The 15,539-nt window shown below is 46.4% G+C and overlaps 2 protein-coding genes across 2 annotated transcripts in view; one reads left to right on the top strand and one right to left on the bottom strand.

The window, feature by feature from the left end:
• The window catches only part of b4galt2 (UDP-Gal:betaGlcNAc beta 1,4- galactosyltransferase, polypeptide 2), a 343,648-nt gene that overhangs the window by 173,937 nt on the left and 154,172 nt on the right, over positions 1 to 15,539 (bottom strand). The gene's annotated exons all lie outside the window — the stretch shown is intronic.
• Positions 1,689 to 2,451, top strand: LOC306943983 (peptidyl-prolyl cis-trans isomerase FKBP3-like; the record flags this gene model as incomplete). Its single annotated transcript, XM_079530568.1, has 1 exon — positions 1,689 to 2,451. The coding sequence occupies one exon, from the start codon at positions 1,689 to 1,691 to the stop codon at positions 2,436 to 2,438; it is 750 nt and encodes a 249-aa protein (XP_079386694.1). The 3' UTR covers positions 2,439 to 2,451.

The raw sequence follows: 15,539 nt of genomic DNA, 5'->3' as shown, positions 1-15,539 counted from the left end.
CAGTACAGTGTGGACTGTGGCCATAAACAACAACAACAACAAGAAACGGACCAAAAAATATGAGGAGAAAATCATCAATCAGAAACCAAGAGTTGGTATTTTAGGTACCATTAGCGCTTGTTGTCTTGCCCTATATTAGCTATATTTAGGCCCAGTCCTTAATCCAGAGCAAGGCAAGTGAGAGGGTGTTGTGTCTTTAGGACACCGTGTCCCTGAAGCACACAAAGCCACCGAGTGCCGCGCTACGAGCTTGTAGATCTGCTATTTTTGAAAGATCGTAAAAATGTGCCGCACATCTTTGAATATGCTCTTGCGAGAGCGAACGTTTTGAACTCAAATCGTTGCTTTTGGGGGGGGGGGGGGGGGGGGGGTCCCTGGAACAACATATTTTCAGATGGGGATCCGCGGGACAAATACAGATAATTCTGGGGGTCCTTGACATGAAAAAGGTTGAGCACCACTGACATAGAAACATAGGTTTTTCAGTAAAATGTTAGGATTTAGAAGACATTTTTTTAGAATCGTTCTCAGGTCTAAATGGGTTAAAGGGAATTATGTTTTGTGTCCAGTATCACAAAATGTGACAGAGGGGTCAAAGTTGAACGAAAGTTGCTCTATATGGTAGAAAAATGACGCTAGTTTTGTGGATTAATTTATTTTTAATATTTGGCCCCCAGTGCAACGTATTAACGGAACAGAGTTAATATTCACCAAAACCAGACAAAAACTCCCACCACAGGACTCAGGCAATCAATGACTATACCTTTGCAACCACTATATTAATTATTTTTGCGCTAGGTCCGTATATACGGACCCCGCCGCTAGGGGACGCTAGGCGACGCTAGGCGACGTTATCAGCTACGGACCCCAACGTATACTGGTACCCATGGCAGCTTTTAACATTGGTCCGGTTGTGCTATGGCAACACCCCCGTCACCACCAGCTATGGGATGTTAAATCTGATCACCGTTTAAATTGGTTACAAGCAGGATTTTCAAACCTCCATAAGTCGGGGATCCAGGAGAGCTGTCCTTGGTGGATCTTCTGTGAATCCAGGAGGAGCTGTCCTTGGTGGATCTTCAGTGAATCCAGGAGAGCTGCCCATGGTGGATCTTCTGTGAATCCAGGAGAGCTGCCCATGGTGGATCTTCTGTGAATCCAGGAGAGCTGTCCTTGGTGGATCTTCTGCCATACATTTGTGCCTTTCTACAGCGTCGCTCCCGACATGTAAACGCTTCTGGCGAGAGGGTAAACAATGTTTGCTTGTGCCAATGATAGTGTGTGTGCTATGTGTGTGTGTGGGGCGGGGGGGGCAGGCAAACTTCACTTAAGTGAACGCGGATGGTGGCACTGGGAACTTCATAAATGCTAACAGCTAGCCGACACAGAAATAATTAATGGCAAGTATTTCCTACAGCTTTAAGTCTAAAAATCATAACTAACCCTTTAAGTTGGAATGTTTAGGGCCCCAAGACCTTTTTAAGAATTAAAAGCTGTTTTGTTTTATGTTATGACAGATTTTAAGATATGACTAAAAGTCAAATGATGTGGATCTCGGGGGTCTCGTCTCACATAGGGAACGGCTCCAGTGTGGATCTCAGATTTCACGTGGCCATTCTGTGACAGTCATCTCTATGACGTCAGTTGTTTAAATATAAATATCTTCTTGGCCGGGTTTGATGACCAAAATGGCGTCTGTACTACCAACTCGAGAGTGGAGCGATGAGGAGCTCCAACGTGCCGACATACCAAAAAAGGAAATCATCAAGTTCCTTCAAGACAACGCGGCACACCCGTTTCTCGTGGAGCACAAGTTGATGGGAAACGTAAACAATGTGGCCAAAACGGCTAATAAAGGTCAACTGATTGTTGCCTACGCCAAGCTGTTCCAGACCAAGCAGTTCAAAGGCCCTACTGGTCCAGTGGAAGACGTCTCGGAGCCGCTTACAGCTGTGAAGGTGGAGGATGATAAACCCATCGAGGCCAGAGAGGTGAAGGTGGAGGATGATAAACCCATCGAGGCCAGAGAGGTGAAGGTGGAGGATGAGAAACCCATCGAGGCCAGAGAGGTGGTCGACGGGGGAACACCCAAGTTCACCAAGTCGGTGGTGAAGAAAGGCGACAAGACCAACTATCCAAAGAAAGGCGAGAGTGTGAGCTGCTGGTACACCGGAAGCCTGGAGGACGGAACCGTGTTCGACACCAACGTTCCCACGACGGCCAGAAAGAAGAAGCAGAGCAAGCCTTTCAGGTTCAAGGTCGGCATGGGACTGGTGATCAGGGGATGGGACGAGGGGATCCTAACCATGAGCCGGGGAGAAACAGCCAGACTGGAGATCCAGCCAGAGTGGGCCTACGGGAAGAAGGGTCGTCCCGATGCCAAAATCCCTCCCAACGCAAGACTCATTTTTGAAGTGGAGCTTGTGGCTGTGGATTAGCAGGCAAAGCTTCTCCAGCTTGCAATACAGGACGGTGGGGAGAAAGTTGTCACTAATGGTGCATTTTTGAGGGGCGCCAGCCCCTCCTGCCCAGCTTTGTGTGTCTGTGTGTACCATGGAAATGATTCGATTGGCTGAGCACGGAGTGTGATGAATGATGATGTTAAGAGCGCCCCTCACGTCACACAAGTGTGATTTTTCTTTCCTGAGGGGTGCTAGCCCCTCCAATGCTTGGCTTTTTAAATGACGTCATATGGCAGCCAAGTCTCTGGACTTTTAATTAAGCAATATTACACGAGAGGAAGAGGTTGTGCTTTATCGTGATTATTGGCACGACCTGCAGCGTTGCTGCAGGAACTACCCTTTAGCAGAGTTCCGTAAGCAGCGCTGGAGTGCTAATAATCTAGGTAAAGCACACCCTCGAGTGTAATATCGCGATTATACAACAGTGACCAACTCTATATCATTGTTACTAAAACATTAAGTAGAAATGCATAATTTTTTAATGCCAGATTTAGCCACTATACGACCACAAATGTCCCATACAAACTGCTAGCCTAGACACTCGGCTGGCTCTGCTCTGTGAATCTCCGTCTCATCAGCAGATTTTTATTTTTTTGTGGACCCTTTTCCACTGTGTGTGTGTCTTACTGGCCTATGTAGTTGAGCGCTTGCAATCACATCAAGATAATAATAAATACTAATACTACTAATAATATTCAAATATATTTGATATCCGTCCAATTATTTAAGACCAATATTCAAATTTAATTTCTGAGGAATGTTAACAGCCTTGCATCACAATCAAATTCCTACAGGTTTCAAACATACCCTGTGATTTCGGGGCTCTGATTGCCTCAACAATCATTTGGCTTTCACAAGATCATAGATGCCATTGTATTTCAGTTTTCATGATGTTAGTCAAATTAAATGTTTGCGCACTTGGCAAACTCTTCATCACGGGTCAACGGATACAAAGTCAATCTTGAATGCTCCATTCGAGAAACTCCCACACAGTCTTCTGGCAAAATATTAAACTTTTATTGGTTTCGGTTAACAGAACACCAGATGGTCCTGCTCCCCCATTGACTGTTTTCTGGGCAAAACATCCTTTAAACAGCTGATGAGAACTTTGGGTTTTAATTTCCTTTCTCTTTTCTTGTTAATGTGGAGCAAATACAGTTTGATTTGACTTGATACCTGTTGATGCTACTGTGTTTTCTACCATTTCACTCTCAGTCAATCAGAGAAACATGAGATCAGGTGATCGCAAAATCTCTTCCGTGTCGTTCCATTTGCAAAAAAAACAAAAAAGAAAAAAAAATTCTCCCCTTCCTGGATTTCCTCTGCAGAGACAGGCTATATTCAATGGCCAATAACTATAGGGAACGGATGGTCGGGATAACAAAATATATTTTTTCACAGAAGCAGAAGCACAGAGAAAAGCGTGCGTGCGTGCGTGCGTGCGTGGGTGCGTGGGTGCGTGCGTGCGTGTGTGTGTGCGTGCGTGCGTGCGTGTGTGTGTGCTAATGAAGGGAGGGAGTGACAAGGACAAAGTCATAGTGTGATGAACTGATAACAAGGGGAATTATTACAGACACGCGCGCGCAATAATGACTATATTACAGTATATTATATTAATTTATCATGATATCATAATTACAGAGGATGATTACTCTCTTTGGGCCACCTGCAGCACTTTGGAGGGTAGCAGAAGTTCAAGCACACAAAACAACACCACACGCAAGCCAGTATGCATGAGCACTAACTAATAGTATGACGTACGACAAAATGGCCGCTATGTCAATCTTACAGTTTGCACTCTTCAGACATTCTCCACAGACATTTACCACTGCACCACTACCACTTTCCAGAACCTATATATGGGCATGCCCATACTGATATCAGGAATCTCCATATATGGCCATAAAAGGGACACAGAGATCTATATTATCATTAACACTCCGTCCTATCAAATAATCCCGCTCGTCGCCCAGGACGGAGATTAATCACAGGACGGAACATTAATGATATCATAACCCAAGCGCACGATTGAGCAACATTCAATGTCATTTCCGGTTGGGAGGTCATCCAAAGTGGTCCCCCTCCATTGATCTAAATCAATCCGTCCAATTCTAACCAAAGCCGTCGCGGTCCCGTCGCGTTAGAAGTAATCATACTTCCCGTTGTCGATCCCCTCGGGGGTGTTTTGGCTACATCTAGAGATACAAATCGCTGGGCGTCCTGATTTAATGGAACAGGCGTTCTAGGTGTTAACTCTTAGTGTTTTTGACAATTAGTTGGGGGCCCACATGCAATATACCTTCCCCCCTGCCGGCCGGTCCCGCAGGTTGAGAAGCAGTGAACTATAGAGAACGCTGGGAGCGTTTCTGAGCTGTGTGCTTTGTGTATATAAGTTAAATGATTCTCTCTCTCTCTCTCTCTCTCCCCCCCATGAAGGACTACACACTCTTTTTCTGGCGTGACCAATCACAGCCCACCCCGCTGCTACGCGTTCAGAAGCACCTCTGGCTGTAAACAAACGCAGCATGAACAGCTGAACAGTGCACTGTGATGATGCTCACCGTGCATACACTGTAGTTAACTTTACTGTATCAATAACTACAGACAGGACAGGGAGACCACGTCGTTGTTATTAGTCTTTACTGTATCAATAACTACAGACAGGACAGGGAGACCACGTTGTTGTTATTAGTCTTCCCCCCTGTCTTTACTGTATCAATAACTACAGACAGGACAGGGAGACCACGTCGTTGTTATTAGTCTTCCCCCTGTCCATGCAGGTAGGAATATCTGCACTCTTTCAGAGGAGAAAGAGAGTGCGGATATTCCCTTCTCTATATGCATCTTCAAGAATCTGCACCCGGCTACTGAGACTACTCCTCAAGACTCCCCCTGAGTAGAGCACGCCTTCTCCTCAAGACTCCCCCTGAGTAGAGCACGCCTTCTCCTACTCCTCAAGACTCCCCCTGAGTAGAGCACGCCTTCTCCTACTCCTCAAGACTCCCCCTGAGTAGAGCACGCCTTCTACTGAGACTACTCCTCAAGACTCCCCCTGAGTAGAGCACGCCTTCTACTGAGACTACTCCTCAAGACTCCCCCTGAGTAGAGCACGCCTTCTCCTACTCCTCAAGACTCCCCCTGAGTAGAGCACGCCTTCTCCAACTCCTCAAGACTCCCCCTGAGTAGAGCACGCCTTCTCCTACTCCTCAAGACTCCCCCTGAGTAGAGCACGCCTTCTCCTACTCCTCAAGACTCCCCCTGAGTAGAGCACGCCTTCTCCAACTCCTCAAGACTCCCCCTGAGTAGAGCACGCCTTCTCCTACTCCTCAAGACTCCCCCTGAGTAGAGCACGCCTTCTCCTACTCCTCAAGACTCCCCCTGAGTAGAGCACGCCTTCTCCAACTCCTCAAGACTCCCCCTGAGTAGAGCACGCCTTCTCCTACTCCTCAAGACTCCCCCTGAGTAGAGCACGCCTTCTCCTACTCCTCAAGACTCCCCCTGAGTAGAGCACGCCTTCTCCTACTCCTCAAGACTCCCCCTGAGTAGAGCACGCCTTCTCCTACTCCTCAAGACTCCCCCTGAGTAGAGCACGCCTTCTCCTACTCCTCAAGACTCCCCCTGAGTAGAGCACGCCTTCTCCTACTCCTCAAGACTCCCCCTGAGTAGAGCACGCCTTCTCCTACTCCTCAAGACTCCCCCTGAGTAGAGCACGCCTTCTCCTACTCCTCAAGACTCCCCCTGAGTAGAGCACGCCTTCTCCTACTCCTCAAGACTCCCCCTGAGTAGAGCACGCCTTCTCCTACTCCTCAAGACTCCCCCTGAGTAGAGCACGCCTTCTCCTACTCCTCAAGACTCCCCCTGAGTAGAGCACGCCTTCTCCTACTCCTCAAGACTCCCCCTGAGTAGAGCACGCCTTCTCCTACTCCTCAAGACTCCCCCTGAGTAGAGCACGCCTTCTCCTACTCCTCAAGACTCCCCCTGAGTAGAGCACGCCTTCTCCTACTCCTCAAGACTCCCCCTGAGTAGAGCACGCCTTCTCCTACTCCTCAAGACTCCCCCTGAGTAGAGCACGCCTTCTCCTACTCCTCAAGACTCCCCCTGAGTAGAGCACGCCTTCTCCTACTCCTCAAGACTCCCCCTGAGTAGAGCACGCCTTCTCCTACTCCTCAAGACTCCCCCTGAGTAGAGCACGCCTTCTCCTACTCCTCAAGACTCCCCCTGAGTAGAGCACGCCTTCTCCTACTCCTCAAGACTCCCCCTGAGTAGAGCACGCCTTCTCCTACTCCTCAAGACTCCCCCTGAGTAGAGCACGCCTTCTCCTAACGGTTTTTGGGAGATTTGTTCTTTCATGTAGTCAGGACTTATAGCAACCTCGCCCCCAAAGGTGCATCTTCATATATGGAGATGGCCATATTATGGTGGCGTGATGTGTCACAAGGCGTGACCATATATGGAGGCGTGATGTCACGTGGCGTGACCATATATGGTGGCGTGATGTGTCACGAGGTGTGACCATATATAGAGGTGTGATGTCACGTGGCGTGACCATATATGGGTGACGGGAGATGCAGTTTTCATAGTAAATGTGACCTACGGTCGAAATTTTCTGGCAATGCCATGCCAAAACATTTGCGTCATTGTCAATAGCAATATTCTTATTCAGAAACAGAAAATAGCCAATCTACAAGCTCACAATGACACGTTGTGAGCTTATAGATTGATGGCCTGCGATAAGCGTTTGATAAGATATTTTGAACAACAATTTAAAGGTGTCAACAAGCTGAAAACGGTGGCATCCAAACGCATGCTTGAACGCTGTTGTTATACGGTAACATCTGTGGCTACAGTACCTGCTGCATACTGTGGCTGTCTAGCATCTCACCCAGCGTTCGCAAAGATATTCTCTCCCTCTGAATTGAGCAACAGCAAATTAGCATATTATTATGAAAGTCAAAACTTTGTGTTATTGGAACCCAACAGAGGTCCATAAATCACGTTGTGACATAACAAGCTGTCTAAATGGGTCTAGGTGACATCCCACTGATGTAGCGTGGGTTACATCATCTGGTTTATCATTCCACTGATGTAGCGTGGGTTACATCATCTGGTTTATCATTCCACTGATGTAGCGTGGGTTACATCATCTGGTTTATGCATAGGGCTGATGTAGCGTGGGTTACATCATCTGCTTTATGCATAGGGCTGTCACAGATGTGCCAGAAATAACGTCTGGGACTGTCCCGGGGTCACATTTGAGTTTTTGCCTAATAATTGAGTGTTCCGTCCTTTGGCCTCAGCATGCTATGAAAAGAAAGATTGTGTGTGTGTGTGTGTGTGTGGGGGGGGGGGGGGGATTACAAATAGGAGAGAGAGAGAGAGAGAGAGACTAATGAGATTCAGAAAGCTGAAAGTCTGCATTGTCACCAAGGCTATGACAGTGGGAGGCAAGAGCCTCACACTTTTTTTTCCTCTCTCTCCTCTCTCCTCTCTCCTCTCTCTCTCTCTCCCTCTCCCACTCAGTCAATCTTTTATAAGTGCCTCTCCCGACTGTGGGCTGTAATTGCCTATTCTTTCCTGCAGCCGAGCGAGAGGAGAGAGGGAGAGAGAGGAGAGAGGGAGAGAGAGGAGAGAGAGAGCGAGAGGAGAGAGGGAGAGGAGAGGAGAGAGAGGAGAGAGAGAGCGAGAGGAGAGAGGGAGAGAAGAGAGGGAGCGAGAGGAGAGAGGGAGGGAGAGGAGAGAGAGGAGAGAGGGAGAGAGAGGAGAGAGGGATGGAGAGGAGGGAAGGGAAGGGAAGGATGGAACGAGAGATGGAGAGAAGACAGGGAGGAGGAGGGAGAGAGAGAGAGAGAGAGAGAGAGATGTGACGAGCGTGACGATACTAGAGGGAAGTACAGAGACAGAGGGGGAAACTTGGTAAAACACTACAGTGTTTGTGTCAGGGACCTTATGGGATGCAGTTAAGAGTCAGCCCTTTAATTGGCAAAACCCTCCCAGCCAAGTTGGATGTCACTTCTCACGTTCTCTCTCTCTCTCTGTCTCTCTCTCTCTCTCTCTCTGTCTCTCTCTCTCTCTCTCTGTCTCTCCCCTCTTCTGTGAGTCAAGCACGTCTTTCCTCCTCCATCTTCTTCTCCTCCGGCTTCCGAGGCCCGTTCAACCACATGGACCCTAGTGTCCTTATTTCTGGGCATGTCAGTGACCAGATATAAATATCTTGAGTGGTTCTCAAACTCTGGTCCGAGGCCCACTGGTGGGCCGTGAGGGTATTATAAGCGGGTGGCATAACACTGCGATTTCTAATGTATAATATTAATATTTAAACAGAAATAATGCCCTGGCATTTTTTTTTTCTTTCAAACCTTGAAATTAGTATTTTCTAATACCGATAAACAGGAACCTGAAGTATACTAAACATATACCTGAAAATGCACACGGCCCACCCACCTGATCTGGTCGTGTTAAGTGGGCAGATGGGTGGGCTGCAAAAAACATTTTCAAGTGGGCCCTGATGCAGACGTGCCGTATCATTGTTCAGACCGCACATTATTCCGACGGCGCGTTGATCTGACTCGCCGCCTTACTGAAGGCCTATATTCATACTCCAGTTTTAAGTAAAGGCTCATTCATAGTCTGGATTTTCGGTGGTGAGGTGAGGTGACCACCGCTGAAATAACGTTGAGCGGTGGTGAGTAAAAACAGAGAGAAGGGCTGGGGGCGGTGGTTTGCTCTTCACCGCGGCTCGTGGCGTCATGTTGTAGTTCGGTGGTAGTTCGACTATGTATGAGCCTTAATAAGGTGACCACCAAAAAGATGGTTGGTTAAAACAGAGACGTGTTCGGGTGAGCTTACCGAGTGACGTCATGTTGTAGTTTTCGGTGGTCACCTTATCACCTAAAACTGGAGGATGACTGGAGGCCTTCCTTAACCCTAACGCTAACCGCACACTAACCCATGTATAGTCGGAGTAATGGGATGTCAGAGTTATGGGCAGTCCCCGATCCCGAAAAGGAACCTTTGAAGAAAATAGCAGATGCGCAACCACTCAACGCGTGCGTTGTGAGCATGTAGATGTGCTATTCTCCCAAGAGCCATGTATAAGTCCCTGGGGGACCCTGGTCAACAGAGCCATGTATAAGTCCCTGGGGGACCCTGGTCAACAGAGCCATGTATAAGTCCCTGGGGGACCCTGGTCAACAGAGCCATGTATAAGTCCCTGGGGGACCCTGGTCAACATAGAGCCATGTATAAGTCCCTGGGGGACCCTGGTCAACATAGAGCCATGTATAAGTCCCTGGGGGACCCTGGGCAACAAAGAGCCATGTATAAGTCCCTGGGGGACCCTGGTCAACAAAGAGCCATGTATAAGTCCCTGGGGGACCCTGGTCAACAAAGAGCTATGTATGAGTCCCTGGGGGACCCTGGTCAACAAAGAGCCATGTATAAGTCCCTGGGGGACCCTGGTCAACAAAGAGCCATGTATAAGTCCCTGGGGGACCCTGGTCAACAAAGAGCCATGTATAAGTCCCTGGGGGACCCCTGGTCAACAAAGAGCCATGTATAAGTCCCTGGGGGACCCTGGTCAACAAAGAGCCATGTATAAGTCCCTGGGGGACCCTGGTCAACAAAGAGCCATGTATAAGTCCCTGGTCAACAAAGAGCCATGTATAAGTCCCTGGTCAACAAAGAGCCATGTATAAGTCCCTGGGGGACCCTGGTCAACAAAGAGCCATGTATAAGTCCCTGGGGGACCCTGGTCAACAAAGAGCCATGTATAAGTCCCTGGTCAACAAAGAGCCATGTATAAGTCCCTGGTCAACAAAGAGCCATGTATAAGTCCCTGGTCAACAAAGAGCCATGTATAAGTCCCTGGGGGACCCTGGTCAACAAAGAGCCATGTATAAGTCCCTGGGGGACCCTGGTCAACAAAGAGCCATGTATATGTCCCTGGGGGACCCTGGTCAACAAAGAGCCATGTATAAGTCCCTGGGGGACCCTGGTCAACAAAGAGCCATGTATAAGTCCCTGGGGGACCCTGGTCAACAAAGAGCCATGTATAAGTCCCTGGGGGACCCTGGTCAACAAAGTATGTAGGCCTTGTAGGGTTTAAGTGGTTCATACTGTGCATATACGTGTATCCGTGCATGGGTGGGTGAAATGGAGGATTACCGCTGTCTAGAAATCTCCCTGATGCATGCAGCTTTAGACACAGGAACTAGGGGTGTCAAAGAAAAGTCGATTAGAAGTTTTCGAGTTTTCAGTCCACAACATGGTGTATGTGATATGAAATGTAAGCTTACCCTAATCACAGTAAACAGCATGTCTTCAGTCATTTTCAAGTTCAAGACTGGAGTAGATTGTGATGAAATCCTATGTATTGAATCGAGAATCGTTTTGAATAGAAAATCGTTTTGAATCTGGAAACAAATGCTTTTGAATTTTTAAAAAATCGTTTTTGGATTTAGAATCGATCTAGAATCGAATCGTGACCCCAAGAATCGGAATCGAATCGAATCGTGGGACACCCAAAGATTCACAGCCCTAACGGGAAGTATCCAATCATCTGTGTGTGTGTGTGTGTGTGTGTGTGTGTGTGTGTGTGCGCGCGCGCGGGGCATACTATAGCATAACTGTAGCCGCGTAAACGCACATGGACACACAACTGTGTTCGCCTGCCTGTGTGTGTGTGTGTGTGTGTGTGTGTGTGTGTGTGTGTGTGTGTGTGTGTCTGTCTATGTGGGACAGTCAGTCATTTCCTTCCAGTATTATGTATGTGTTCATGCGTTAGCTTCGTGCTTCTCAATTCCCATTATTCTGAACACGTTCTCACTATACGTTTCATGCCACATTCACCCTAACCATCCAAAACAAAACAGTGTAGCGCTAAATGGTTATTTGCTCTACTAAGGCGACCATTTACTCTGTCGATTGTTGACATTTACTCTGATCTGGCGCTTGTTTTGATTTGTTCCTCCTCGCTCCCCCTGTCCTCCCCCTCCCCCTGTCCTCCTCGCTCCCCCTGTCCTCCCCCCTCTTATCCTTGTTTTGATTTGTTCCTCCTCGCTCCCCCTGTCCTCCCCCCTCTTATCCTTTTCTTTCCCTTTCTGGAAACGACAAAAACGATGGAGCTTGTACAAAAATAATCTATTTCACCCACGGTGTCTACACCTGTAAACCTGTGATGTGAACGGTTTCTACACCTGTAAACCTGTGATGTGAAAATAAATAATCTATTTCACCCACGGTGTCTACACCTGTAAACCTGTTTCTACACCTGTAAACCTGTGATGTGAACGGTGTCTACACCTGTAAACCTGTAAACCTGTTTCTACACCTGTAAACCTGTGATGTGAACGGTGTCTACACCTGTAAACCTGTAAACCTGTTTCTACACCTGTAAACCTGTGATGTGAACGGTTTCTACACCCTGTAAACCTGTGTTTCTACACCTGTAAACCTGTTTCTACACCTGTAAACCTGTGTTTCTACACCTGTAAACCTGTTTCTACACCTGTAAACCTGTGTTTCTACACCTGTAAACCTGTTTCTACACCTGTAAACCTGTGTTTCTACACCTGTAAACCTGTGATGTGAAAATAAAAGTGATGCTGATTCGCTCTGAATAAGAGCATCTGCTAAAATGCCTGCAATGCGAATTGACACAGAATTGAACATAAATGCAGGTGATGTTGCCTCTTGAACCGAATTCAGTCATGGTAGTGAACTAGCTTAATTTGCATTTAATTTAACTCAGAGAGTGTACAAAATGTAACCAAATCCATTTGGTTACAGTTGTACACTCTCTGAATTACAAGTGTATAAATTAACACAGGCTTTTACTGTGTGTGTGTGTGTGTGTGTGTGTGTGTGTGTGTGTGTGTGTGTGTGTGTGTGTGTGTGTGTGTGTGTGTGTGTGTGTGTGTGTGTGTGTGTGTGTGTGTGTGTGTGTGGTGTGCATGCATGTGGTGTGCACGCTGTGGCTCTTGGTTCGTATGTGTGTGAGAAACGGGGCACACTGGGGGGTATCAAGCAGATGGAGAGAGTGTGTCACCCAACTCTGTATGTGCACACTGCAAGAATCCCCAGAGTTAACCCATTTTAACCATCAGATTCTAGAAATGTCTTCTACATCCTGACAGTTTTCTGAAAAAGCTATGTTTCTATGTCAGTCGTTCTTCGATTTTTCAAAAATAGCAGACCTACAAGCTCGTAGCGCGCCACTCGGTGGCGCGCTATGAGCTTGTAGATCTGCTATTTTTCAATAGCTAAAGAATAACATAATGCTAACACCAAAAGGGGTTCCCGCCCAAAATGGGTTAAAATGAAGCTCGGAGAGTACGAAAACACGGCGTATACGGGACGGGTCCATGTATACTGTACCACGTGTGAGAGTTAACGTTAACAAGTCTGCCTTTTACAGTGAATTCTTCAAACAGCGAAGGTAGGAGGTGTGTGTGTGGGAGGGAGAGAGAGAGAGAGAGAGAGAAAGTCAGAGAGAGAGAGAGAGAGATGGCTAGAGAGAGAGATGGATATAGAGAATGGAGAGAGAGAGAGTTGGAGAGGCTAACAGACAATGAGATTTATTATGAGCAGCGACAGACACAAAGGGGGGAAGGACATTTTTGGCAGGAATAACAAAGGCACCGAGATAACAGAGGGACAAAGACTCTGATACAATTACAACGAAGAACGAGGGGAGAAGAATGCGAGAGAAGAACGACAGAGAGAGAGTTGGGGGGGAGTGTGTGTGTGCGCGCCATATTTTAGTGTCCCCATGAGGACAGTGAAATCTGAAGTACATTGTGGGGAAATCGTTTTTTTGGCCCCCATGAGGTAAAGAAAATAGCTCTATATTAAAATATAGAGCTATGGATAGAACTATGAAAAACTATGGCTAACATAATTTGGTTGTATTTATTGTAGGTTAGTTGTGGTTAGGTTTGGATATATCAGGTTATATTATAAGGTTAGGTTTACAGACAGTGGGTGTGGTTGTAATTAAGGTTAGCTTAACTGTCCTGTCCAACCCTTTTATTTGTTATTATTCCCAGGTATAACTATTTCAGAGTTGTACATAAATAACAATTCAAAAGTAAACAGCGATCAGACGTGCATGCGGTCGACAAGAGTGTCTTGGCCAAGATGTCAAAGTATGAACGTGGTGAAACATTGCAGACAGTTGGCAGTACACTCAAGTTGGTTACACTGCATTAGTGCCAGAGCAAACTTGGACGTCGGTGTCCACTCGGGACTCCTGCCACACCGATACGTACTGTATATCTGCAGCACTGTGATGTCTGGCCTGTGGCACTGGGACCACCTACCGTACCACCATCTGTCAATCTGTCCACTGTCCCTTTCCATCCATCTACTGGGGCATCACTTCACTGGACTATTCTTTTTTTTCCTCTCTCTCTCTCCCTCTCCCTCTCCCTCTCTCTCTCACACACACACATCTTCAGTGTATTCATTTATTCATTCATCATAATAATGGATTGTACAAATGTAATCGACAACATGGGTCCATTTGGTTCCGTTTGTGCGCTCTCCAATTAACATTCTTTCAAGTGTGAAGGCTCTGTTCATATGCCCATCCACACACACACACACACACACACACACACACACACACACACACACACACACACACATCTTCCTGGGTACAGTTGGCGTACATGCTATCAAATCTGTCTTTGTCATGAATTACTGGCAGGAAAAACCACACCAGTATGCCAGTGTGCGTGTGCATAAGCATGCATGCGTGATTGTGTTTTTGTACAGCTACAGGTCCATGCAACAGTCCAACTGGCAAACAGGCAGAGTTGACGCACACGCGCACGCGCACGCACACGCACACACACACACACACACACGCACACACACACGCACACACACACACACACACACACACACACACACACACACACACACACACACACACAGAAGGGTCTCCAACATCTAGTCATGAAATCCCAGACTACATGTTGATGTTGCCAAAAGGACTCTAGATACTCCAAATGGCCAGCTGTCGTGCTAGTGAACACCATCACACCAAGACCCCAATGGGGAGATGGATGGGGGATGCAATGAGGACAATGAGTAAAAAAAACCAAGAAATTGTATCTAATAAAATTGAATTATGGTGTAATGATATGAAATGAAGAAAAATAATCCCATTTTAGTTTTTAGTTACATTTTGAATAAAATAATTATATCCTCCTCCAAAAACAAAGAAGAAAATAAACCCACTAATACATATACAGTACAGTATTACAAGTAAGACGCGCGAACGCGGGAAGCGAACGCGAAGTTACGTTTTTTTTTAAGTTACGTTTTTTTTAAAGTTTTTCTTTCCTTTTAAAGTTTTTCCTTTTTAAGTTTTTTTTTTAAGTTAAGTTTTTTTTAAGTTTTTCTTTCCTTTTAAAGTTTTTCCTTTTTAAGTTTTTTTTTTAAGTTAAGTTTTGTGTGTGTGTGTGTGTGTGTGTGTGTGTGTGTGTGTGTGTGTGTGTGTGTGTGTGTGCGTGCGTGTGTGTGTGTGTGCGTGCATGTGTGTGTGTGTTTTTGTGTGTGATACAGCTGCGCCCTCTGGTGGTGGGCGGGTGGTGTTACAGCGGGACAGACAGACACACAGACAGACATGATCTGCTGGGTCTCATAGTAAATGCTCACTGCGTTCGCAATCACTGCGTTCGCAAATACAGGTTCAAATACATTCCCAAAGTTAAATTAACTCTGGATTTTTACAAATATAATAAGGAGAGGTACAGTATGTTTTAGTTTGGTACATTCATTCTCAGAGATGTAAAATGGACAAATCATATCAACAAACAATCGGCTCTAATGAAAGGCAACGCTGCATGCGCTGCTAACTTGTTCACGTCCCAAAGAACTGCCAAGCCTACACAGCAAAACAAAGAAACAATACTGGACTCTCAACAAGCAAAATTAACCATGCTATCATAGCGTAATGACCTCCCATATGAAAAAAACAATTTAGAACTTCACCAGTCAACACAATGCCATATTGAAGTATAAAATAATAACTTTCTAACCACTTGTAAGACACTTTTTTAAACTAGAAAG

This window comes from Electrona antarctica (genome assembly GCF_951216825.1).
Source record: "Electrona antarctica genome assembly, chromosome: 19".
Taxonomy (NCBI): Eukaryota; Metazoa; Chordata; class Actinopteri; order Myctophiformes; family Myctophidae; genus Electrona; species Electrona antarctica.
Note: the sequence above shows the minus strand (reverse complement) of the source record. Positions and strands in the feature narration are given on the sequence as shown.